This window comes from Pieris rapae, chromosome 22 (genome assembly GCF_905147795.1).
Source record: "Pieris rapae chromosome 22, ilPieRapa1.1, whole genome shotgun sequence".
Classification (NCBI taxonomy): domain Eukaryota; kingdom Metazoa; phylum Arthropoda; class Insecta; order Lepidoptera; family Pieridae; genus Pieris; species Pieris rapae.
In genome coordinates this window covers 5,948,807-5,975,984 of record NC_059530.1, presented here as the reverse complement: position 1 = coordinate 5,975,984, position 27,178 = coordinate 5,948,807, and the positions used below count along the sequence as shown (strand labels likewise).

Sequence of the window (27,178 nt, the reverse complement as noted above, 5' to 3'; positions counted from 1 at the left end):
TCAATATGTAATATAAAATATACATATAAAGTAATACACTACACACTCAAACTAATGATCGAATAATACATAGTCATTAGTATTACGTGAACTTTGTTTTGGTATAATTAATACTGTTAATTACAAAGCAAAAACGATACATAAAATCTTTTTAAAACACTAAGACAGTCTAAGGCGTTTATGATAAATAAAATCTTATGAAGCCCCTTGGGTGGAAGGTGAACGTAGGACAAAGATTTCATTTCTGTTTAGATAAAAAATACTTTAAGTAAGAGCAGTGTTGGCCAAGTGGCTTCAGCGTATGACTCTCATACCTGAGGTCGTAGGTTCGATCCCCGGCTGTGCACCAATGGAGGTTCTATGTGCGCATTTAACATTTGCTTGAAGGAAAACATTGTGAGGAAACCGACATGTCTTAGACCCAAAAAGTCGACGGTGTGTGTCAGGAGTGTGAAGGCTGGTCACCTACTTGCCTATTAGATTGACAAATGATCATGAAACAGATTCAGAAATCTGAGGCCAAGACCTAAAGAGATTGTAGCGCCACTGATTTATTTTATTTAAAAAAAACACATTATTTACATGAAAATATAAAAATAACAGGAAAAATGTAAACAATGTAGTATTTAAAGCAGGTTCTTTCGGACAACCCAGACGTAAATAATTTAAACATAAAACTAAACAACAAGTTTCATTCAACAGAATATTACAAGGCAATCTTAATTTTAACACCTACTAAATTTTCAAACAGGCTAGGCAGAAAATGGATCAAGTAATATATCATTCCTACAATGTAATTTGTCGAAGTGAGAATCTTAAGAGTAAATGAAACAGAAGATAATAAAAAGTAGATAACGATTGGCGGGAAATCGATTTATGCATTTAAGACGCCCAGAGACAATATTTTAATAGGAAATGACAGATGTAATAATTATTGATGTTTTATTAGTTTCGCCACGTCTACGTTTTTTTAAATATTTTAAATTTTAAAGGTATTGTATGGATATAAACATGGATAATCAAGATGTCAAAAATCGAAATGCCTTATTTTCGATTGCTAATGAGATTAAAAAGTGAGTATTTTCATTGAAATGAAGTAAATGTTTATGTTATGATTTGTTGATTTTGAGAAATACACTTTAAGTGATATGATCCCACGGTAAAAACACAGACACAGAAAGTATGTATCAGTAAGCCTTTAAGAGAAATTTCTGCAAAAAACGTTTACCGGTTAAAACGATTATTTTCAAATTATAATTATGACATCCGGCATTTTACGTGCTTTAGGATTTCAATAATTTAAAATTTTAAGTAGATTTTAAGCACTAAAAATGACTGTCGATTTTGGGCGTCCCGTTGACTCGTTTACCCCCTATAAAATAAAATAAAATACTTATACAGGACATTAATTTCAAATAAATATTATTATAAATAGGTTTCATTTGGAACGAAACATGCGTAAAAACGATAAGAAACATTTAAATCCTATATTTCATGAATTTCGATTCTACAAGACGAGTGTTAAAGCAAAGACAAAACTGTTAGCCACTCTCAAGAAGAAGCTGCATATTGCCTGTGGTAAGTATCCTTAGCTTTAGAATGCTGTACAAACCCTGAACTACGATTGGTTCAATTTTACTTTGAACCTGCTAACTGAAATCTCTTGCGTCATGTATTTCTTTTTTTACATGAATTTCAATCATATATATATATATACACACACATTTATAAACATCTTTTTTCTTTCATATATTTTTCTAGTATTCGCAAAGATGCTCCTGACAATCCATGCAAAGAAAGGAATAAATACCTATGAAGTACGTCAAGTTAAACATTCCACGAACCCAGAATTGAACTCGCAACAAATAACTCATAATTTAACATATTCTAAACTTATTGATATGGCATATAACCAACTTTGTTCCAACAAAGACGAAAGACGTGTATCAGAGATTGATAAATTAAAAGAAATTATTTGTCTTTTAAATACCACAACTACCATGTTAAAACAAGAAAAATCAAAATTTGAAAATCTGGAGAGAAAATACAGATTTATTGCAACGAAATTGATGCTGACTGAAAATCATCTAAACAATGTTACAAAACAAAACGAGTTATCTAAAAAAGAAAACCTTAAATTGGTCAAACTGATTAATGGTCAAAAAGATTCAGCATTATACCCATGCTCCAAATTGAATTCAGTTATTTTAAATGGACAACATAATATAAAATTATATTTATCAAACATGCAATCGTTACTGTATGAACAAACAAACATTCTAAAAGAATTAGGAAGCTTGTCTAAAGGAAATATATAATGTGTTTGTAAGTAAGTAATCATTCTAAACTTCCAAGTCTTCAACAGTTTGCAGCGACGAACAGTTGAAGGCGTCGATTTAATTCAGCGTTTAAAATTACCGCTTCTATAAATGTCACATTAAATTGTTTGCAATTTGACCTAATACTCACCCACCCACAGAATACAATAAGTCAATGAAATCTAGTTGAAACTGTCAACTGTGCATGAGTGTGTATAATGCACTTCAGAATTGAGTCTGTGGTGTTCGACTTCGATATTCAACTCGATTTAAATTTGAACTCAAAAGTTTTTTAACTCAACCCCAAAAACACTAACTTTATAAATAGAAGTTCGCATGTTTAAGAATATTTTCTTCAAATTTCGGTATCCTTGCATTAACGGAATAAGTAAAAGATTTTTAAATCCACGGGAACTGCCAAATATGTCTTTAGAAAAAGCCAAGCAAGTGGCTGCATACCGGGCAGTGGATGAATTTGTAAAAGGTCACTGTGTTTTTGGAGTTGGAAGCGGTTCAACTGTTGTATACGCAGTACAACGACTAGCTGAGAGAGTTGAAACAGAAAACTTAAAGGTAATCTGTATACCAACCTCTTTCCAAGCAAAACAATTAATTATAAAATATAATTTAACTCTTGGAGAGTTAGAAACACACCCGAACATAGATGTAACAATAGATGGGGCGGATGAAGTAGATTCGAATATGACATTGATAAAAGGTGGAGGAGGGTGCTTACTACAAGAAAAAATTGTTGCATCCTGCTCAAAGAAGATGATTGTAATAGCAGATTACACCAAAGATTCTAAAAAACTTGGTGATAGATATAAAAAAGGAATTCCTATTGAAGTTATTCCTATGGCTTATGTTCCTATTAAAAATAAGGTGGTTGGAATGTTTGGTGGTGAGATAAAGCTACGCAGTGCAATAGCTAAAGCAGGGCCTGTTGTTACAGACAATGGAAACTTCATATTAGACTGGATGTTTACAAATCAAGATTTAGATTGGGAAAAAACAAGCAATATCATAAAGTTGATGCCTGGTGTTGTTGAAATTGGTTTATTTGTTAATATGTGTGAAAAGGCATATTTTGGCCAAGCGGAAGGCACTGTTATAGAACGATCTGTTTAGAAAGATAAATTTACTATCTCAATGTTTTCTACCATTTTATAAATTATTTATATTTTAACTTTTAAAGAAGTATTTAATGTATGTATATTTACATTTATTAAATTTGTGGCACATTTTGTCTGAATAAAAGGTATTTCAAGCATTGTGTTTTTTAATCTGCAATACATGGACATGGAAATTGGCTTAGTTATCAATAAAAACCTTGATTAAAATGCACATTGTGGTTGTTGAAGTAAATCAATTGGTTACACCTTAAACACTGATAATTTTATAAACAATATTTAATGTGTTATACAGAATCCAAACTTAAATTCAGTAGAGTGATAGAAAATGTTATCAAATTTAAATATTTATTTCAAAATTATGGAACCATTGTTAGTTTGCTGCAATCATTGCAATGATAACTTATGTGACCTTAGTTTTTGTACATAAACAAAGATATTTTAGAATATATTTTATTAGGTAAATTCTTAACTAACCTTGAATAGCAATTGTTGTGCAAATAATACTGAATAATAGATACATGTGACGTTAGTTCTAATGTTATATAATATTATATATAATAAATACATCACATGTATTTATTATTCAATATTATTAAGTCAGTATAGGAAATTGATTCAAAATATTTATAATGTTTTTATAAATGAGAAATCACTAATAAGTACAAGAAAGGTTCATTAATTAGACCAAGACTATTTGTTGGGAGTCAAAAGGCACTAAAAAGTAGTGTAGTCAACTTCTTTTAAAAGATGATTAAAGGATATAATGGCGGTATTACTTAGCTTTTATAATGTGCATTAAAGTTCTTACTTTAATGCACATTATTGTTTGTAAATAATATAACAAATGTTTAAAACTTTTTAAGCTCCTTTTTTTAGTACTTACGTAAGCCAAAACCAAAGTAAGTTTTCTATAAGTAATAAGCAATTCAAAAATCCACAGATAAATAGACTGTCTTAAAAATAGAAATTGTACAACAGAATTAACAGTCTTAAATAGAAGTTGACAACATTGATTGAGAGAGGTAATATACTCATTTGGACAAATATAAATATTGTAAATATTGACTTTGTATTTTTTAAATTTATAGCTCTTAATAGTATATCAAAACAGTATACGTTTTTTAAACAATCTTAAAAAGAAAAACTAAACAGATGTAAGGTAAGGAACCTTATAAACAGTATATGTAGTACCAGCCACAATAAAACTAAAAGCTTTTGTGCACTTTTATAAAAATACTAAACCTAATATAGACTAGTTTTCTTCATAATGCGTAAAAACTCTTCCTGATTTATTTCACCATCGCCATCCCGATCTGCCTCATCTATCATTTCATGAAGTTCTTCATCAGTTAAATTTTCACCTAATTCTTTTGCAACTCTTTTTAGGTTTTTAAAGGATATTTTTCCTGTAATACATGAGAAATAACGTATGAGAAAAGACATTAGAATAAATAAAAGTATGCTCCCCTGATAAATGTCTGCCCCATAGTAAGAAAAAGGTAGTATTAAAGAACTATTTTCTTGTTAGCAATGATCTTCAATGACTCTTTTTCATAGGAAAATAAAAACACTATCTAATGTATCATGAAATAAACCAAATGGGTTTCAAAGCTAAGACGCCATTAATTGATACATAGATACTAAAGAACAATTATTATTAAATTTATAAAATTACCTGTTTCATCATCATCAAAAAGTTTGAATGCCTTCATTATTTCCTCCTTTGTATCTTTTTCAGCCATTTTAACTGTCATTAAATCTAAAAAATCATCAAATGAGACCTTCCCATCGCCTTTATCTATTTCTGCAATCATTTTTTTTATTTCCTCTTTCTTTGGCTCAAATCCCAGAGCGCGTATAGCTACTTTCAATTCTTTAGTGTCTATTTTACCAGTATTTTCAGTATCAAATAAATCGAATGCTTCTTTAATATCCCTTTTCTGTTCTTCAGAAAGTTCAAATTTTGGTCCAGACTTTTTACGAACGCCAGTTGTTGCTTGGTTGTTAGAATTGCTAGTCTTTTTCGGTGGATTAGCTACCACAGTTGCCTAAAATTAACATTATACAAATAATAAATAAGACAACTGAACTCACTGGAATATTTTGCCGCAGTTATATTGTATATTATTCGAGTAGAATTTACAAAATATAAGGGAATAGTTAACTTAAAATAATCAATAATTTCACCAGGAAAAGTATACCAAGAAAATACGCACCATGTCAAATGCTAAGCAATGTTTTTTTTATGGGTGGTTTACTACTTTTCAATTACACGAAAATCTTAAAAAATAAATTTTCAGATATTATTTTATCAAAATTAGTATCAACAAGTTTTCATTGTTTTTAAAAATCGTACCGATTACAATCTTACCCACAGATTACTCATTGTGAAATTGTGACATTGTTGTGTGACAGGGCCCAGATAATAATATATTTTCTGGCATTAAAAATAAACCACAGATAGAATGTGTTTAAAAAAGACGTGTGTTAGCTTGGGACGGCCACGCTTCGGCTTTCCTTACGGGTCCCAAACAGGCGCTGCTAAGGTATATAATTCAAATCTCTTTGGAGTGGATAGCCTATCCATTCCCACTTGCATCACTAGCCAATTGGTGTTTCTATTCCGTAGTTGCTCGTTAGGGTGCTTATCGTGCGTAGATTCCCAGAATACGGATAAGAAAGCGGTCTATTAAGACTTGGAACCGGTGCAAGACGACAGCACCCATAGAGTTGAAATTTTGACATTGGAATAATGGAATATTTTAAACTTGAATCGACGCGTCAAAATCCGTGACTGCCCTAGAGGCCAAAATTGTACGAAGGTGACCTTGACATGTTAATTAAAGTTTGATACCTAATTACCAATAATAATTAGGTATAATAAAACGCATTTTTTTCGTAAAAACTTTATCATTACTCAAGTAAAAAGTACAAACTACATTAAAGCTAAAATACATGCTAAACAGCTTAACTAAATAAAGGTAAATTATATTATTAATTGTAAAAAAAACTAAGTATTGATCACTGTTAAAAATTTAATATAACTTGAACGAAACAAAACCGTTCGATTTAGAAGATTTTAGTGGGTTTTTAATTCACAATAGTATTAACACGCTATTTGACAAGATTGTAATAACAATATCAAATTATTAATAACTATATATTATTTTTAATTCAGTTAAGCTCATAAGATTCAAATTAAACATTTATTTTTCAAAAACCCGCCAAAATGCTTGTCTTGACAAGATGGCGTCGCAGTTTCTATGACATACCAAGTCTGTAAAAACGTAAACAAACGTTAGGTAAACTGATCTTTTAATTAATTACAATACACATATTTCAATCAAAAACACCTAATGATGATGAAATTCAAAGTGAGTATTAAGATAAATCGAAAACATATTTACAAAAAAAAAAACAAATGATGATTTTCTTAATAAATTAACTATTGTTTATAAAGCCACGTTTCATACAGGTACTCGGCACTCGCATTCTCAGTAACCTTTTATTTTTCATACTGTCAAATAGCCTTTACGTGGCGTAGGTAAAATAATAATTCTATGAAACATTGTTCGTGCTACTAATTCTTAATATAGAAAAACACTGCGTTGCACAAATTAAATTGCAAAAATTAACATTTTTAAACTTTAAGTTATAAATAAATGTTAAATACTATATATTCATTATTATTTATAATGTGACATATGTCTCCGTCAATTGTCAACAAACCTCATTTCACATTAAGAAACTTCTAGTCTCTGGATTCAAATAGTTCTTTACGGGTAAGAATTTACTGAGGGGAAATTTAGGTAAATTTTTAAACGTTTCAATTCAAATATTAAAACTGAGAATAGTTAATAAACGTTTTATGGATGGGCACGATGAATTATGTAATAGGACATAGAAGTACCTACACGAGAATTAATAAACAATAAAAATATTAAATATCAGTTTATATTTTTTGTAAAAAACCTCTTCGGTCTTATTATAAAACTGTTATTTGTTACTATGGTTTTATTGATTTGTTTAATAACATTGTTACCATGGTAACAGACAAATTGTATCCACGTTTTATAAGGCGGATAAGTTAATTTTTAGTGAGTTTTATTATTATAACTTACTCATTACTTAAAGAAAAATTGCATTTTATAACTTAAAACTATAGACAAAAAATAATAGGGGGCCGAAAAAAAAAATAACACAGACTACTTCCTCGAAAACAATTGAATAAATAGAAAAATATTTGAAAAACTAGAACTTTGTGATCTGTCTCTAAATATGATGTGAAATGAAACAATTGAATAAATAAAAAAATATTTAGATTAAACTAGATTTTGTGATCTATGGCGCAACAGGCAATGTCCCAAAGGACTTCATAAGCCGATAGCAATGCGGCAGGCGGCTGCGATGTCCGATGCGCTGTAAAGTGGCAGCAGCTCGTTGCAGCATTCCAGCCCTTTCACCTGGGGCAGCTAGAACCGCGCTGGGCAGGTGTTTGCACGCCATGTATAAGGCCACTGCGCGTTCACCCTCACCGCCCCCACTTTCTAGGGCCCGTTCTAGAAATTTCATTTTAGTTTAATTAGTGTTGCCTTAATTATAACATATGGACTTATTAATTGGTCTGAAATAAATGATTTTATTTTATTTTATTTATTAAGTCGGTTTTCTCACGAAATTTTCCTTCACCGTTCGTGCGAATGTTAAATGCTTAAAACTAGAAACCATACACAAGAAGCTCATATCGGATTGCCAAGTTGGTTTCAAAGACAAACATGTAGAATGTTTTGAAAGATAACAAGAACATAGTGTCTTCTCCTTAATAGACTGTAAGTGCTACTTGACATATTAGTCTTAAGTATTATTGCGCATAGACAATATTAAAAAAAACATTTTCTTTTACCATAAAATAGATTATTTCTCCTATTGGTGTTGCCAGACTGTGTGTACGTCTGGTTAGCTAATAATACAATCTCTAAATAATAATATATGTATACCTTTTCCACAAATAATAGAGGATCTATTGAGCCTCGGTCGTAACGATCCATCCAGCAACTGCTGAGTGCGTCGCGGGGCTGCGCCAGCCATCATGCGACACACGGCCGAGTGGAGGAAGACCCGTGACGTCACCCACTGGAATTATTGTTATTTATTTATTTAATAATAAGTAATCAACAGCTACTTAACACATATTATTATACAAAACACAAAGCCAAAACAGATTACACAGATTAAATAAAAAACAGAAAACAAGCATTAAAAGACAAAGTGTCATTTAAAAGAAAAACAAAAGAATAAAATTAAAAACTGCAAAATTAAAAAAAAGCAACAAATTATAGTAAGAATTTATGAATATATAAGATAAATCAAATTTATTTAGCAAGTAGACCTGTTCAGTTATGCCTGTCCTTTATTTTACAACGGGGCCAATGGGCCTCATCTGATGTTATGCGATACCGATTTGTTTCTAATGGGGGTCCCACACGTAATCCCTTCGTCACTCATATGGCCATGCCCGCCATGGGCGGCGGTATCGCTTAACATCAGGTGAGCCTACTGCCCGTTTACCCCCTGTTCTATAAAAAAAAATACAAATGCAATCGGAATTCATTATTCTCTTCTTATATTATATCTTAATTTACTCTCTAATGATTAACTTGAATTATATTATCTTGGATTACCCAAACGTAAACATTAATTAATTTATCTAATTAATACAAGGCTATAAAAAAACCGAACTTTACCGGTAAATGTTGCGAAAGGCGCCTCAAGGAATGCAAATCCCGTTGAAAAGCTTTAAGCTGCGCAGGCGAAGCCGCACCTTCTTCCACGGTAGCCTCCCACACTCCGGCGCGTACTTCCAGCATCCAATCACAGCAAAGTACTTGCATTAACTGTGAAATCCATTGCATTACATTTGGAAACGTCAGACGAAGTTTGACAGATAATGTCAAAACTTGAAAGTGACATAACATAGTAGTAGTGATAGAGTTTGACAGATTTTAGCCACAATCTCACACACACATAATCTCACAATCAATGAGTGAAAATGTCAGCGGTAAAGAAAAAGGGGGGATTTCTTCACAGTAGGCTGAACTCAAATAAGTGGGTGCAGAAGATTGGGAAAACAAATAATCTAGATAGAGAAAGATGGAGAGTGAGATGGAGCCAGTTAGAGGAGGCCTTTACTCTTAATAAGAAATCATTGTTAAACAAAAAAAAAAATTATTATTTTTGTTTCCCTGTAATTTTAAGTATATTCTGTTAAGATGGATGAATGTTTCAAGGAATAAATGCGGCTTAATTATTGTTATTACTTAGAGAAAGTGACGTCATAACGACGTGAACATAATCGTTATTGTTATTATTATCGTATTAATTTAAGCACCATATTATCAAACAAACTGAAAATCACAGACTACATTTAATAGGTACAAAACTTAGCAAGTTTCAGACTCCCATATGCCAAAATCCAATACATTTTTGACAGTTTCGTTTCTAAATTTCTTTGTTCTAATAAGTTTCAAAAGGCGCTATCTACTTAGAACACATATTACACGTTAGTAAATTAATGTACATTGTTTTTCTTACAATTTCCTTGTTTGTTGGCGATAAAGAAAAGTGGCGGAGATTTTCTTGTTCCAACGCCCATTCGTATTTGAATATGAACAAAAGTATATAGCTTGCTATATATAACATAGTTCGTCCGGGATTATATTGGGGCCTTCATATAGAAAGTTTACACAAAACATCATTCTTCAGTACACGAAAGTATAAAAAAATACTTAAACGGAAAGTGATATCAGACAAACTGGTTTGGTGGGACCTAAGGTTTTTTTTTATGTTACAGGAGGCAAACGGGCAGGATGTTAAGTGATGCCACCGCCTATGGACACTCACACTGCCAAAAGGGTCACAAGTGCGCTGCCAACCTTTTAAGTTAAGTTAGATCCATAGTATAGCATGGTATCTGCCTGTTTGCACCCTATTATAAACAAAAAAAAACATACAAATTTTCGTAATACTATAAACAAATAATTTAAATATCTTTGGAAACTACAAAATTCTACTGGTACTCAAAAAAACTAAATTAATATTCACAGGCAAAAAAATCTTAAAACTATTTGGAAAATGTAAAACAAAAGACGCTAGGTTTAAACGTCAAACGGTCAAATCGTTTCATCTTTTGTTTCACATTCGAGGGGAATGCCATGCATAGACTATAGACTAGATAAGTAAAATATAGGGGACACGCTATATTTACTACTTAATATACATGAGGTAATTTGATGTGTCTAAAATAATGTATTAAGTAAATAGTCTCACAAACGCACAAATACATAAAATGGGATGAACAGTTCGTAGGGTAACATAGAACAAATTGTTTTTTCACTAAAATCATATTAATTTACTATAAACGCCATCTATGTGTCAGCTTACGAACTTTTCAGCTCACCTAAGGGAGCCAATCTCCCAAAATTTCTAAACGTTATACTTGTACGCTCCCTAATACGTACATGAACTTAATACATTTGGTTTTATATAAAAAGCTGTTGGCAACTTAAATAAAAATCTAAAAAGCTTCTATCTTGCATGCGACGCAAAGGACCATCGCGAGAGTTGCCCTGTAGTTATATTGCACAATATTAATGACAAGTGCAATGCAACTACAATGCACTCCCGTGACAATCAAACTTCTGTACCTGTATGTCAATGTCTTACAGTCTAGCCATTTATTCATATAATTATTTATGCCATAGTCACACACAATTATAAATCTTTTTATATTCACTGGGACATCATTTAATTAGTATATTAACATTAAAGTGCCTAATAACACTTATAGTCTCTATTAATGGGAATACACTATCTTCTTTTGTTCAAAAGAAAAAATAGCCAAGCATTTTATTATGAAATCAGCCTACAGCGACAATTTAATTGCGCGTGACTTGACAGCTGACAGTGACACTATTACTACAACTAGATGTTTTGATTACGGCAAAACTGTATATGTCAAATTTCATTTAAAAGTATTTTGATGAGTAAAAATTCTAGAGTTTTCAAAATATAAATTTTAAAGAACAAAACCAAGTACAAAAGATAACTCACCATCATGAGTTGTGTAGGCTTCTTGCAGCAATAATATGCCAGGGAGTCGGCCAAACGCGCTCCAGCAATATCGCATACCTGCAATAGAAAGGTTTTAATGGAACATTCGAGAAAACCACATAAATATATAATAGAAATATCTATTGGGATGTTTAGACATACAAATTAGTGTATCAAATCTTATGTGGTCAAATATGTCAAACTTCGGATAGAGAAATTGGTTTGACAGTTTAGACAACTAGATTTAGGTTCGATGTTATAGAAATACTTAGTCATGACAAAAGTGAATTAGTTACAGGAGTATACGTCTCTGAAGAAGCTGTGAAAAAATTTTGATGCACACCGTCACAAAAACCAGACACCCTAAAATAAGCTAGTCAACATTTTAGTTCTTCTATTGTTAGTGCCATTTTTTCTAAAAACTTAGATAAGGATCTTAGAAAGATAATTGTTTTTGTACATAAGTACACACACGTTTTTTATGTACAAAAGCAAGCACAGTTAGCATGGACATAGTTTTATAATTATATTACCTAGGTATTGTAATAAATAATTCTAGTAGTTCCTGAGATATGTGTAAACCAAATAAATAGTCTAATTGATTCTGGCAATGTCCTAAACTATTTTTTATAAGTATCATTAAGTATGTAGAGCCCAAAATTATCTACGAACTATTTATATAATATACATCACTCTAATTGACAATATGTATCTTTTCACCTATGAGCAAATACAATTGGACAGCAAGAGACGAATAACTGCTTAAAAAAGTCAATTATCAGATTCAATTATAATAATAGTCTAAAATATTCTTAAATATATTTGAGTCCTTTTTACAATTAATATAGTGATAAAAAGAAGAAAAAGAAAATTAAATGAATAATGGTTCTTCGAAAAACGAGTAAAAAAAATTGAATTTAGAATTTCTAACCAAAGAGGCCATACTTGAATCAAAGTGGCCAGTACGACAAATCGCCAATTTCATAGGCAAGAAAACATATTTTTCAAAAATAATAAATACAAGAGGTCCCTTTACTCAAAATGGTTTATTTATAATATAAATAATTATAGGATATTTTTGGACTCAAAACTCCTTAAGTTTTAACCTTAAATTAAGAACACAAAACATTATTAAAGATTTAACGAATAAATAAATACCTTAAGTATAGTCTGTGATGTCTTCTCGATGGTCCGTCCATCCTTGCACTGAGTTAAAGAGAGTAGACCGCGTCGGCTTTTGTACGCCATATGCAGTGCTCTATTGTTTACAATTCAAACAATAATATGATAATAAACCATTTAATACAATTAACTGTATGGTTATGTTTATAAACATCGGTTAGAATCTAATCATCACAAAGATTTTAATTGTTAAAAATGACCGCATTAATAACGCCTAATTTTGCGTGCGACACTGAGGTTGGGTACCAATGGATTTTTTTTCTATGTGCGTATTTCGCTCGAACATTGACGGAAAACATCGCAAGAAAACTTGGGAACAAATTGGCAGGAGTGGAAGTTTGTCATTTCGGAGGCCAAGACAGTTTTTGGGTCGCACAGCCAGCGAAGTGAGTATGTCTTCCACGGTTTATTAAGTAATCCAAAATAAATTATATCTATCTGTCTCAGTCAGTCTTCGACCCTCATTTCTAAGGTGGACTATGGACTATCTATATGCGCATTTAACAGTTCATACGATGAAGAAATACATCGAGAAGGAAGCCTACTTAAGCCTGCGGTCAAACAGTAGGTCGGCCTACTGCTAGATCGACAGCTAGCAATCGTCGTGGAGTAGGATGGGATACTGGAAAGTTGATATTTCGAAGGCAAAGATACTTTTTGGGTCGCAGAGCCAGTGGAGAGTGTATGATTTTCCTGGGCTTTATTAATAGCCTATTTAAATGTGGTCAGAGTGTGACTCTCATACTTCAGGACGTAGAAAGCCCCATGGACTTTCTATATGCGCATTTAATAATCGCTTGATCGGTAAAGGAAAACATTATAACCGTCTGTCTTTCCCAATGGAAATATCCCTAGCTAATTCAAAAATAACAAATGAACAGATCAGAAATTTGAGGCCCAGACCCAAAATGTTATAGCGCTATGGGTTTTATATACGGTCTTGATAAATTGACAATACAGGGCCAGAAAGTCTAGCTAGTAGTTTCTCATTAAGTCGATCAGATTCATTTTCTTTTTGATATTAAAAAAATATATTACACGTTTATTTTACTTTACAAAACTGTTATTACTTGTATAAATTGTAATTATAACTAGCAATACCGCTCGGTTTCATCCACGGTAATAATGTTTAAATATCTTTAGAAACAGAGAGAATTTTTTTACATTTTTAAATATGTTAAATTTTTGACGGTAATCCGTTAAATTACCTACCCTCATTTCATAGATTTCTTTACACGGCTTTAGCTAGCTCGCTGTGTTAATGGTATAATTGATGGATTAAACGAACATACAAAAACAAATCAGCTTTATACAACTGTTAACCTTACCCCGGCAGAGGATCTTCACAGTTCGCCAATGCCTCCGGTAGGATATTCAATCTGTCTCCGATATTAGCAGATCTGTTGCTGTCCGCCAATAACCAGGTGGCAGCCACACCCACTATGTTCGCCCACCACTCCATTACGGGGTCCCAACAACCTAAATATCAATTATTTTCATTATAGGAGGAATTTTTAAGAATTTCACAATTGAAAATACTCTAATAATTATAATATTCGTAAAAAAAAATAAAAATAATTGTCTAAAAATCTTTCACCATTACATCTCTAGATTATCCTTTACGAAATAAAATATTTTCAAAAAGTGAAGGTTCTGTATGAAAAATAATAATGCAAGCTGTGAATTAAATTCAAGATGGCGTCTCGCCAATCCCTATGACGTAACATGTTTGTAAACAAACGAATTGATTACTACACGTACAGAAAAACCCATATACATATTTCAAAAAAGTTTACGACGGAATTTTACTGTATTAGGATTAAACAAGCGAAGACTTATTATTTACAAACATACTCTGACTATGATCACGTGACTGATGTATGACAATCAATATTTTCAATTATGGCTTTTTCATATATTAATGATTACAAGCTATTGATATACATGTTTTATTTGATTACTATAATTAATACTTTCTTGGTGTCAAATGGAATATTTACAAAGTATACTTTTTTATTTGATGTCCGTAATGAACGTTTTAGGCCGGGAGATAGTGACACAAAATAGTGGGTCATTTGTACCAGTATGGCGGTTCTTCAGGGGTCTTATTACGAAATGAAAAGCGTAGGCGTTAGTCGAAGTCGTCGGATTAATTACGACTTTCAAACTATTTGTTCCACAAAAATTATAGTATTTTCCGATAGTCCATAAAAAAATAAGAGGCGGGAGTGTTATGCTAAAATTCTATGTTGTGAGTACAGATGTTTTGGATATGATATTTCGGATCTAGATACGGATATGGATATAGGAATAAAATTATATCGGTTTCGAATACGGTTATTGAAATAAAGTAAAATATAAACACAAGTAGTAGGTATGTAATTATTAAGTTTTACATATAGGTTTTATCTATGTCTAGATTATCAGTTGGTATTATAATCGGTCATATAGGTAAGTAATTATTATATATTACTAAAATATTAAAATAAAATTGCTATAAATTTAATGGCTTTGCAAAATCATTTAGCTTTATTGCACATATTAACTTACAACCTACGTATAACATATTAAATGTTTTCATTTAAATTGTTTTTGTGAGTAATGAAAATTAACAATAACCTGTCGAAACATGTATTTTTTTCTAGATTTTAGACTTCGCCCTTATCCGAAACTATCCGAAAGTTGTGAAACGGATACGTTTACGGATATATATTTATTTCGGATATCCGATTGTTTCGGTTATCGTTACGGAGTATGCGTTGATTAAAAAAAAATATTCAACCATTTGCACCAGGCTAATTTTTTGTGGGATACATTTTAGAATGGTTATGATGAATAAGTCAAAAGGTACCTGAATGATTTGGAGCATCCGTAGAGACATCGTCAGTTATAAGTTTAACTAGTTCCAGCACGTCCCTTGTGTTGCTCCTTTCGTCTGCGCATAGGAGCATATGAAGACTCTTTTGCAGAAGTTCCAGGTGATATGACTGAAATATTAAGCCTACGTTTATATGATTTACTAGAAGACTCGGCCAAGCGTTGCTGTGGCTAAGAGTTTTGTTATATTACATAGTAGTAAACTATTCAAGGGAAACGGTAGGAGAACTTATGTGAAACACAGCGCCATCTGTTAGAATTGAATCAAATAATAAATTTTTGCAATAAAATAAAATTGCGACTATAATTAAAGATCTAAGATCCAGCTATCCTATCTCTTAAGTTGGACCAGACTGCTCGCGGTGTGCCACTTTAATTTAAAATCGGTTAAGTAGTTTAGGAGTCCATCGCGGACAAACATCGTGACAGGAGATTTATATATATTAAGATAGGATATTTACTAAACGGAACCTCGTACCGCCAAACACTCAATATTATTATTTTTAAATTAATTCGAAATTCGTTTTCAACGTCCTGTAGGCTTTTTACTCTTTAAGCCTGGTTCTGTGGTTATTTCAAAATGGACAGCATACGTGAGCAGTAGTTTTTCATAAAAATAATGATCTACCCTCATGGCATATGAAAGTGGATCCTGTGGGCAGGGTATACGCGAGAAGAGCGCTGCAGCGGGCGGCGCCTGTTCGTACGTCCACGTGCGCTTACGCAAGAACTGTTGACCGCGCGTACTCGCCGACCAGCGTACACGTAGCGGCCAGTCCGCCCCATTGTCCCAACATAGATGACAAGCGCGGAGATAATACCTAGATGGGGTATAAACTGTTATTTAAATATTAACTGATAATATCTAACTATATGAACATCTCTTAATAATCTATCTAAAACATTAGGTACACGAATAGGTGGGCGGTCGCATATGGACGCTTACGACATCAGGAGGTTTGCAAGTGTGTTGCCGGCCTTTAAGGTACATACACAGTGCGCTATTTATTATAGGTTTACCGGTGGTGAAGTTAATTGCCATTCCGTATAAACACCTGTGACACCAGGAGGTTTGCAAGTGCGTTGCCGGCCTTTAAGGTATGTGTACAGATCAGTATCTATTCTAAGTTTAACAAGCTTAAAGTTAAGTGCCATACCGTATGAACACCTGCGACACCAGGTTTGCAAGTGCGTAGCCGGCCTTTCAGGTACGTATACAGTGGCTACAGTTCCAAAACACCATACAAATCTAATACTCACCCGCACAGGCGATTCCCGATCTTCGGCATATATTCCTTAAAGACCAAAGCGGCCGTTGTATACGTGTCAGCCAACAAATGCTTGTTTCCCGACACCTCAGCGTGATTCACAGCTTGAAGGGCGAGTAACAAACGCTCGCTGCGACCACTGTGCGGAGATAATAGCTCCAACTGGGCCAATCTATGCGATACAGTGGACACCTCAAAGGCCCAGTGCTTCGCTGCTTTGCGGGCGGGGCTTAAAATAATCAAAATAATTATCCGATTTCTCTTGGATTAAACTATTGTTTTAAATAGACCCTTGGAAGCGTTCGTATACAGGTATTTATTACTTAAAAACCTTGGAACAAGTAAAAGATGCAGTAAATCGGAGGCCTAGACCTAAAGAGGTTGTGGCGCCATTGATTTTATTAAAGTGAAACTTTTATTACATCGTCTGAAACTTTTTGCTCTGTGTGACGCATGTCGCGTGACGGTCGGCCGCGGAGTAGGGATAAAGTGAAAGGCGCTCGTCATAGCAGCCGAGGCCAATATGGCGGCGCCTATATTTCGCAGCAGCTGACCGTGTAGTGATTAGACTATTATTCATTTGTGACAGTGCTCCACGCTATTTTAATATGTGTATATAATCTAAATAATTGTTAAGTATTATGTATGTCGTACTCTCTAAGACACAGAATTCAATAAAAATATTAGTTGGAGACTTAGTCTAATTTTATTAGTCCCATTATCATTCCAATTTTCCGAATATAAAATTAAGATGATAAAGCGATTTTATACTCTTAATAGAATATTATTCCAAAAATGATTAGTTAAATGTCTATAAAGTGAAAAAAAGTTTCACTTTTACCGCGGTTTCATAAAACCACTCAATATTTTTTATTTTACACCGAGAGCAGTACTAACGAACTTTGTTAAAAATACCTGTCATTGAACAAATCTCCCGCCCGTCGTGCTAAAAACCCTCCGAACGGCATGGCCTGCATAATTTGTCGCAATGCCGCAGCTGCCAGAGACGTGTACTTCGCACGACCGCGCTCGCACGACTGAACGCTTTTATTACACACCTCCAGACACCTGTGTAACTCCGTACGCGCGTTTGCCAGTTCACCCTGAAATTTCGAACTACCCTCATGCTATCTATTTTTTAGACGAGTAAAATTTTCATATGTAAGCGCTTATAGATTTATTATCGACATATATGTCGTGCATTATCTAGCTGGCCGTAATATGTAATATATAACGAAAAATTAAAACCAATAAACATATATATATAACAATAAACATAAAAGCAGAACATTTTACCATTTAAAATAGAAAACTTCTAGTCGTTTCGTTTGTTTTCTATTATTGTAACGAAGTTTAAGACAGAGAATACAATCAAAAACATAACATACTACTATGAGGGTAGTACAAAAAAGTTTAAAAATACCTTTTTCAAATAATTTTCAGCTTGGGCCTTATGTTCGTAGAAAAGATTGGCTTCTTTCGACTGCGGTTTGGGAACAGAATCGCCATACACCAATAGTTTAACGTAACATCCGCCGAGTATGACGAAATTCACAAGATATATCAAAAACATATTGAATAGCCAATATCCCCAGCCGTGGGAACCGTCTGAAAAAAAAATCAAATTAATCGAAGATCTATTAGGCAGCGTTGGTCTAGTGGATTTAGCGTACGACTGGATTGCACTATCTATATATATTTATAAAAAATAATAAGCAAATTTATATAATTTAATAAATAACAGTACGATTCCAAAATCTAATTATAAAGCTATATAAAATGGGCGAAAATCACCAATAAAAAATGTTTATTTTGGAATATAAGATATATCACTTATCCCACGTTATTAGATTTGTCACAAAATCCCTACTCATCGGCAAAGAAGACAGAGGGTGTAGGCCGAGAGAAACAAGACTGCGTAAAAAACTGTCGGTACTCTTTTCAAAAATCCAAATTATTAAAAGGCAGAGATAAAAGAGCCTCTGGCTATTTATTAAAGAAGAACCCTTTTCCCAAAAAAGAATAACTAACTTTAGATAGTTTTAACATTGTGCGTATGTTCTATTCTAGTAAACTTATCACTATTTTTGTATACATCGTAACCAATGACGGTACAACATTAGGCCACGCCCAAATCTTACCATAATCCGTGTCTGATAATATCCTGCGTTGATCCAAATGCGCATTGAAATCGTTTGCACGTGTGTCTGACATAACGCTTCCGAAGAAGGCGCTAAATGGATTGAACGCTATCAACCCAACCATGAAGGCACACAGAGCAAGACGGGAGTGATCACCCATACCCATCACCACTTTGGAGTACTTGTCATCCATCTGCATCAATCATATAAAAGATTATGTAGATACGAGCATAACATTCCCTCAAATACCGGCAACGCACTTGAGAACCTTCTGATTGCAGTGTTGGCCTACGCATAAAGGTTTGATCCAATTCTGTCTATTAACAATTGCTCGAACAGTTGAAGGAAGACATTGTGCAGAAACCCACTTGACTAAGACTCAAAAAGGAGACGGCTTGTGAGGCTAATCACCTACTTGACTCTTAGATTGACAACTGATCGTGAAACTGATATTTGAGGCTTCGACCTAAAAGGGTAGAGCCACAGGTTACTTTAGTATGAGTACCATATAATTATTTTCAATTAAATTTCGTGTTACTTAGCTGAACTTAATTTATGATTTAATGCAAGTAATACAAAAGAAAAGTAATTTTACATCTTTGACAACTTATACAATATTTTTGTAGTAAAATCCCTTTATTAATAAAAACTAATTGCGCTCTCTCGTCTCTTTCTATCAAGTTGTGTCTACGATGTGAGTAAAAGAGACTACTTAAGAAGTATTAAATTCTAAAAAACGTTTCATATGTGTGTGTGCGAAAAGTAAACCTTTGTATTTGTGATTCGTTGACAAGAGGATTTCTTAGTTTTATAAGCGGCCATTGCCTAAATTGGAGTTACGCCCCAAATAACCAGACGGCATTTAAATATTTAATTTCTTAGTATAAATGTAATATTTTGTTATACGCGAGTGAGTACAGTATACACTGTTTATTATCATTAAATTGTTAAATTATTTAAAGCATTTTTGAGGGTACATTTTGGTCCTTCGAGCCGGATCTCGGACTAAAATCAGTAAGTAACTTTTGTGTCCGCCACGATTCACTTTTTTCATATCAAACTTTAACTAAATATTAGTTAAAGTTTGATATAAGTAAGGAAGTAGAAATATTTGTCTATAGATCTGTATACTCACCCTAAAGTCCGGCGAGGAAGGATTATCGCTATCCATAGCCGAATGCGGCGATGATGAATGATAGGGCGACGACACATCGCTGTGGGGTGGCGTATACGCTCCTTCGAACACCTCTTTGACTCCTGATTTCTGACATGCCAATTTCAAAGCCACATTCTCTTGCTTTAACCTACTATTTTGGTTTTGTAAATACTTTATGTAATCTATAGTTTTTCGTAGGATTGCTGATTTGTTCAACTGAAAACGTCAAAAACACTAATCAGTATATTAGAACCGTTATAGTCTACGAATGTGTCCTAGTAAGGTACTGTTAGAATTAAAACTTTGTTTTTTCAAGTCTATATTGTGACTGTCAGTTATAATTTCTGTATTTCTATACATTATTCTACTTAATATATAATTAACGATAGTATAGTATAGATGCAAAAGTGTGCAATACTTTCAGAATACCGGAAAAAATATCAATGCACAACTAGTTTAAATAAAAAGTGAGTGTGTCACTCAATCACAAGGCACCAATTTTCAACAGTAACTACATAACTAAAGACGGTATATTACCGTACACTCAAGCAAATAGTGAAATGAATTGGTCAATGCAAGAATAGTTTAAATTATTCTTATTTAACAATTCTGTTAACTCACTTTAGCATCTTCTCCGACCAACATGTTCTTTAATTCTATAATTCTATCATTAATACTTGTCCTATATCGTCTCTCAATAGCATTATGAGCACTTCTCTTGACTTCCTTTACTTTAGGTGGGCCGTTTGACGAACTGAAGGTAAATTTATCATCCAAGACAATGCCTGTAGTCAACAAAGTGTGTCCAGTATTCGCAAAAATGGTATGGATAGGCCTATTATCATTGCTCGCTTGTGTATTTGTACTTGGATTTGATGCTGAAAATAAGAAATAGTAAATTAAAACACAAATTTAACCTTAATGTGTTTTGACTAGAATGGCTAGCACGACACTAGCATTGGCATTAGAGATGTGTGTTGTTTGTGCTCACTCAAGAGGGTTCAAGTGCCAACCCTGGTCTTTCCAGAAAGAAAATAAACACCAATAGTCCTTTACTAATAATATTACGAAATATTGCATCATTAACATAAATATTATATGATATATATGCTTTATCATTAAAAAAGGATCAATTTTTACCTTGAATAGGAGCAGTGGTATACATAACAGTTTCAGGATTAATTGACTGCAAAAGAACTGGTGAAAAGTTTGAATCACTTTTAATAATCACTGGAGTCACACCCTTTGTGTTATTTGGAAGTAAAATAGGCTGATTGGTTGTAGTCTTAACTTGGTTGACCTTTTGGACGCCATCAATTTGAACTATTCCTCGCCCATCAGGAAGTTGTTGCAAGCTTCCATGACTCAAGTTCACATACAGTGGGCTTTGGACAACTTGTTGAACCATAATAGGTGTCTGCTGAGGTGTCTTAGCAGGTGGGGTTTGTGTGGCATTTTGTAATGTATCATTCTTAATCTGCAAATTGTATGATTCTTCACGTCCATATTGGCCTAGCAGTGGGCTACTTTTAGGTACCGCAACTTGAACCGGAACTGAATTTCTATTTTGAGAATATTGTGATACTAATGGATTCCCTCCACTCGTCACAACCGGTGAAACCTTCGAAGGTTTGTCCACACCTTGTTTCGTATCAACGTCGATAAGTTGAATGTCTCGGTCAATTAAAGCAAGTTCTTCCTCAAGTTTTACCATAAAATCTCCATCACAGCCACTGAGAAAATCTGAAATAATTTATATTCAGAGTTATTGAAAGGTCATTTTTTTAGCCTCAGTTTTTATAAATATTAGTCATTACATTTAATATCGTTATTTACAATGGAATATAAATGTTCTAACCTTCTATATCAGCAATGTCATTGACGTTGAATACGTCGTTATTCATTAAAGGCTCGTCTGTATCCATATTTTTCTATTAGTTAATAGAAAAACTTATTGCAAATTTACAATATTATTTTCGTGTTTACAATTATTTACATCAGCTCACTATTTTGCACCAACTTTGACATGAGAAATTTAAGCCAATCAGATTCTTGGAAAACGATGGCGCGATTTTACGTCATCTCGGTTTTCCTACCATTTACATTTAACGGAATTTTATATTCGACAAACTTTTACTTATTATATAAAAATATTATAAATATAAACATTAATAAAGATAAAGCCTATCTAAGACATATTGCAACCAGAAAATACTAATTTACCTATTTTTGGTTGCAGGGACATCTAGCGGAGATTACACAAAGCAGTTACATAGTACTCCGTCTTGTAAAAATTAACAACCATGACAAGGATGAAGAAACCATTGTTAAGTGGAGGTTCGACAAGAGATGGCGCCACATATCACAATACAGTTGCAATTCTTTAAAACTAACTTCTAAAAAATTTGCCAATCGTGCTTTCCATTATAAATATATTCAAATTTAAATAGAATACTGTTAGTACTATTAATCATAATAATAATAAATAATAATAATATATTTCTATAATTTCAGTTTTTATTTTCGTACCCTAACTTTTCAGCCTTTAATCACTCAGTGGCTTCAACTCACAGAAGAAAGCGCGGTCTAGCGACCATTAATTTATTAAGGATAAAGGAAAAGAATTGAATCAATTTAAACGTTTAATTTGTATTGATAACATTATATTATTTGTAAATATAGATAAAGTTCTTATTTAATATAAGGTATGTAGATGACATAAACTCAATAATATTTTAAACTACACACAATAATTGTTTTCAATTAACTTACATAACCTTTAAAAATTACTTAAGACTCGATTTAACTAAAATTATAACATATTAATAGGCACAAAATTTATACAATCACAAATCTGATAAAAGCTTAAATTATGAGGTATATATTGATTAGGAATTCGACAAGATAAACTATTTATTATCCCGTTAAAATTACATCTAAAAGTGCCTTAATCGTGTTTAATAACAGCGCAAACGTGAACCTACTTGGAATGTCCAAAAATTAACAAAAAGGCACAGTAGTGATATTTGTGTCTCACTCTAAAACGTGTTCACCCTTAATAATTAAAACAACTTGCATTACATATATCGTATCTATGGCATTTGAACTAGACTAAAGTAACAAATCAGTCTTCAAAAAATTAACTTAACAATAGTGACAGTTAACATAAATCATGAATGACAGTTGACAATTAAAAGTGATGTTTTATCGAATTATATTATTTAAATTACATTGAGCATTTTAGCTATTATATCTAAGAGAAATATGTAATAAATATTTTCATTTTAAAACTATGAACAATTGTAATGAAAATGTATTAAAACAGTTGCATCGCTAATCAGATGATGGGCGTCATCAGATAATATTTGATATCTATGGTTTATGAAACCGGGATTTGCAACGTGCTGTGCAGACTAGAGTCAAAACTATAGCGAGCGTGAGGTAATGGCGGTATTTCAGTCTATAAACATCACAGTCGCGGACAACAAATTGCACAATAACTCGTCTAGGTGGACCTTCCAGAGGTGCCTACCGGCGCCGGCGCGTCCTAGTCTACCTTTAACGGTTGCCGCTCTACACTTCACTTAACATTACACATATAACTAACTTATCGATTATTCTATTAACAGAGACAAATGTTAAAAACAAAAAAAAAAGAAGAAAACAAAAATAAAATCACAAGACACCGCCATCCCAAGCCATCAACGGAAATTTGATTTCGTTATAGGGCAGCATGGCGCTGGAAAATAAATAGAAAGGAAAAGAGGTAGAAGATAAGTATGTGGCCACGGGGCCCATTGCAATCGCCCGGCCGAAGCGCTCGGTCTACGTGGCTTTCGCGCGCACGACGCGGCCTACCAGTTAAGTCTAATAAGGGCCTTATCTAACTTTGTACGCCTATATCAGTCTTGTCAAGTCATTTACATTGCGTGCCGCTTAATCCCGTTCACTGCAGTCGAGGGCGAAGTTACGGGGTGGCACAATCACACCAGACGGAGGATCGGGGTCGCGACGTCGTGCTACAGAAAGATCTTCAACGTGGTCATCATCGTGAGCCGGGGATCGTGGGGACTGTGGTCTTGAGCGCGGTGGCGTGCGAGGTGTCAGAGCGGCGTGGGCGGCTGCGGCCAACGCCATTGCGTGTAAGGCTTCTCTACCCCCGTCCCTCGTCGCCCCTTCTAAAGCTTGTTGTAGAAATGACGGGTCAATCAATGGATTAGAGGGTGTGTGCTCATCATTACCTCCCGTTCCGCTCAAGCCGTAAGGGAAAGCGGCGCCGTTAGACTCCCTCTTTATGCCCCGACTCATTGGTCGACTTGTAGTGATTCCTAGTTTTTTCACTTTATCGTAAAGGGTGCGTGACGGCACGCCGTATTTACGGGAAGCTTGGAGCGCACTCATACCATTTCTCACACATTCAATCGCGGACATAATATCCGATCTTGTGTATTGCTTGTATCGTTTCCATTCCGGCTTTTGTTGAGGTGGAACGTACGGTGCTAAGCCGGCTCTTACATCTGGTTGCATGCTTGTAGGTGGAGATGAGGGATGGAATGAGCGAGTGTTTTCCTCTTCAAATGAACGCTCAGTGTAGGGTGAATGGGCATCTTCAGAATGATATGAGCGGTTATAGTGGGGTGATGATAATCTTCGTGGGCGGTGTTCGAATGGACGCTGGGGACTCGGGGGTCGCTCTGATTCATTCGCTGAGCCATTGGAGTGCCAGCGAGGAGGTTCTTGCTTAACAACAGGGTGGCATACTAAAGAGATAGGTTGTGATGAGTCCACGGAGGTATTTTGAGCGAGAACGTTTCTTAGGATTGGTGTATCACGAGTGGCTAGCATGCTAGACAACTTTTTGCGTTTCAAAGGGTTCATATCAGCGGAATCGTAGGCTGCGGAGAGCAGGGGCGCGGGGGGCGGCCAGCGGTTGATAGGTACGGGCGGTGACACGCTAGATGGCGCGGCTGGTACAACACGCGGGGGCGATGCAGCCGGTGTTCGCTCGCTGCTGCCCGGCCGGCGTCTCAACTCCGTCATATCGAATAGGCCCTTTACCTCCAGTTGTTCGGCGACTTTCATGATGCGGGGAATATGAGCTTGTGTCACATTTACTTCGCCTGTGTACATATATTCGAGGAGAGCGCGCATCTCGAAATCTTTAACGCCTGGGAATAGTATGCTGCAATGATCCATGGGTACATCGGCCAATATTGATTGGAAATAAGGCGAATTGGCGGCTAGTACCACTCTGTGAGCTTTGAATGTGACCTGATCGTCTACAACCAGGGTGCAGTCGACGTATGTCTCGACTTTGATTAAGGCTTCTAAAATCTCTACTAGATTTGTCTTGTGATGATTCCATTTTAGGCAGAAGGTTTGTTGACCCTCGCTACTACCCATTTTGCTGAATTGTGCTTCTGCGAACAACAGAGAGTTATCGTTAAACATGATTCTTTAATGTTTATATTTAAAAAATCTAATAAGAATAAATAATAACTAGAATTACTTTTTTTTGTTTATCAATAACTAAACGTACGTCACGTTCGTTGTTATTGATAGGTATGGAGCACAACGAAAAGTATAAATGCGTTAATAAAATTATATAAAAAAAAATATTTTAGAATGTTTTCAGTGTTTGAAATAAAAATTTAAATAAATTAAAATATCAACTCAGCAGCAATAATTACTTTCGTTACAATTATAATAAAATTTACTCTAAATAATATAATTTGAATAAAATTAACATGTTTTTATTGCATAATAATTAAAAAGTAAAAAAACAACAAAGTGTTTTGGTGTTTTTGATTGATGAGTTAAAAAATGAGTTAAAAAATCTTTGGCGCCTGAAAATTTCACTGTACAGCATAGTGTAAAATTTATATAAAATATTTATTTATTTATTTATTTCATTAATTTATTTCCGAAATATTATTTTATAAATATTTTTTAAATATAACTAATTAAAAACCTATTATAAATTATGTAAAGAACACAAAGCATTTGGTATAAATTAGTCCTGAAATAAAATAATTAATTAATTTAAAATAAATAATTTAAGCGCAAATTATTAACTATTAACTTGCATTATTAATTTTTGCATTAATTTTGCACATTCGTCCAACAATATTAAATTTCTAAAGTCACTTATAATCGCTATAACTAAGACGACTACATACCAGGCAAAATGCCGTCACAAGAAGACGCAGGATACATAGCACAGTGGCAAAATTTAACATTTACAGAACGCGCACTCTTCACTAACTTGCAGCTATGAACGTTCGACACGCACTGACAGACCCAAGCGCGAGTCCGCTCTGACTCTACTGACTACTACGTGTATTATTATTGTCCACTGCCCCGCTGCACCGCCCTACCCCATTTACATAGCCCTTCCTTACTGAATTGACAATTTACCTAAACAGGTACAGGTAATCAACTAAATCTAGTCTAGTACAAAAATAATCTCGTAGATCCGTAGCACGTCTACGAAATTTTTTAAATTTGGAAACTTACCTGTAAAAATTAAGATCCGATTTCAGGGCTGCCAACTCAACATGTGATCGTATAAACACTTATTCGCACGGGGGTTGTACGCGTTTATTTGTGCCCTGTGGGGGCGGTGTGCTCTTACGAGCGTCAAGCGGTGACTGTTAGTTGCAGGCGGACGATCGTCCCGCCTTACCCCGCGCCTCTGTGCGCTTTTTACGCACACAGTATGCAATTGCGTGAGAGTGTGGGTCGCGCCATCAAATTGCAGTGAGGAGGGCAGCGGGCCATGTGTGCGTGAGTGCGCCCGCGCACGTATAGTGCTTCGCGAAAGTAACGCTACACTGCCGCAGCTAGTACAGTAAAATTCTGTAGATGTGTCTCCAAAACGAGTAAATGTTTTCTATTTTAAAGTTAATTTAATATTCCGTATTGATAACATAATATTTTTATATTTATGTAGACGAAACCCTGGTCATAAGGTTTGTATAAAACCTTTCTAAAA

The 27,178-nt window shown here is 34.1% G+C and overlaps 4 protein-coding genes across 5 annotated transcripts; 1 reads left to right on the top strand and 3 right to left on the bottom strand.

The window, feature by feature from the left end:
- The first annotated feature begins 2,544 nt into the window (after window positions 1-2,544).
- On the top strand, window positions 2,545-3,588 carry LOC110998525 (ribose-5-phosphate isomerase). The gene has a single exon (XM_022267212.2). The coding sequence runs from the start codon at window positions 2,655-2,657 to the stop codon at window positions 3,444-3,446; it is 792 nt and encodes a 263-aa protein (XP_022122904.2). The 5' UTR covers window positions 2,545-2,654; the 3' UTR covers window positions 3,447-3,588.
- A 456-nt stretch (window positions 3,589-4,044) lies between these two features.
- On the bottom strand, window positions 4,045-5,823 carry LOC110998526 (caltractin). Its single transcript, XM_022267213.2, has 3 exons — window positions 5,668-5,823; window positions 5,127-5,499; window positions 4,045-4,857 (listed from the first exon to the last, which is right to left on the bottom strand). Exons 1-3 carry the CDS (start codon window positions 5,668-5,670, stop codon window positions 4,694-4,696), a joined length of 540 nt encoding a protein of 179 aa, XP_022122905.2. The 5' UTR covers window positions 5,671-5,823; the 3' UTR covers window positions 4,045-4,693.
- Window positions 5,824-7,753: 1,930 nt separating this feature from the next.
- LOC110998524 (sterol regulatory element-binding protein 1) lies at window positions 7,754-22,220 on the bottom strand. Its single transcript, XM_022267211.2, has 16 exons — window positions 22,043-22,220; window positions 21,325-21,927; window positions 20,806-21,062; window positions 20,164-20,400; window positions 19,029-19,221; window positions 18,311-18,495; window positions 17,803-17,990; window positions 16,880-17,116; window positions 16,248-16,440; window positions 15,594-15,729; window positions 14,071-14,221; window positions 12,719-12,818; window positions 11,561-11,638; window positions 9,196-9,345; window positions 8,449-8,584; window positions 7,754-8,010 (listed from the first exon to the last, which is right to left on the bottom strand). The coding sequence occupies exons 1-16, from the start codon at window positions 22,107-22,109 to the stop codon at window positions 7,793-7,795; spliced, it is 3,129 nt and encodes a 1,042-aa protein (XP_022122903.2). The 5' UTR covers window positions 22,110-22,220; the 3' UTR covers window positions 7,754-7,792.
- A 746-nt stretch (window positions 22,221-22,966) lies between these two features.
- On the bottom strand, window positions 22,967-26,864 carry LOC110998527. Of its 2 annotated transcripts, none has more exons than XM_022267216.2 (2): window positions 26,701-26,864; window positions 22,967-25,604 (listed from the first exon to the last, which is right to left on the bottom strand). In XM_022267216.2, exon 2 carries the CDS (start codon window positions 25,585-25,587, stop codon window positions 24,121-24,123), a length of 1,467 nt encoding a protein of 488 aa, XP_022122908.1. In that variant the 5' UTR covers window positions 25,588-25,604; window positions 26,701-26,864; the 3' UTR covers window positions 22,967-24,120. The 2 variants fall into 2 exon arrangements, with proteins under 2 accessions (XP_022122908.1, XP_022122907.1); XM_022267215.2 differs by lacking the exon at window positions 26,701-26,864 and adding an exon at window positions 26,364-26,506.
- Window positions 26,865-27,178: the final 314 nt, after the last annotated feature.

What these genes read in the sequence shown, in the direction of transcription:
- LOC110998525 (XM_022267212.2), top strand. Translation starts at nt 2,655, where the DNA reads ATGTTTAAGAATATTTTCTTCAAATTTCGGTATCCTTGCATTAACGGA.
- LOC110998526 (XM_022267213.2), bottom strand. An exon ending in TTTTGATGATGATGAAACAG is followed by an intron (nt 4,858 to 5,126) that starts GTAATTTTATAA and finishes CATGTATTACAG; the next exon opens with GAAAAATATCCTTTAAAAAC.
- LOC110998524 (XM_022267211.2), bottom strand. Translation starts at nt 22,109, where the DNA reads ATGGATACAGACGAGCCTTTAATGAATAACGACGTATTCAACGTCAAT. An exon ending in TACCACTGCTCCTATTCAAG is followed by an intron (nt 21,063 to 21,324) that starts GTAAAAATTGAT and finishes TCTTATTTTCAG; the next exon opens with CATCAAATCCAAGTACAAAT. An exon ending in AGCCTACACAACTCATGATG is followed by an intron (nt 9,346 to 11,560) that starts GTGAGTTATCTT and finishes TGGATTTCACAG; the next exon opens with TTAATGCAAGTACTTTGCTG.
- LOC110998527 (XM_022267215.2), bottom strand. Translation starts at nt 26,400, where the DNA reads ATGTATCCTGCGTCTTCTTGTGACGGCATTTTGCCTG. An exon ending in TTGTGACGGCATTTTGCCTG is followed by an intron (nt 25,605 to 26,363) that starts GTATGTAGTCGT and finishes TGTTGTTCGCAG; the next exon opens with AAGCACAATTCAGCAAAATG.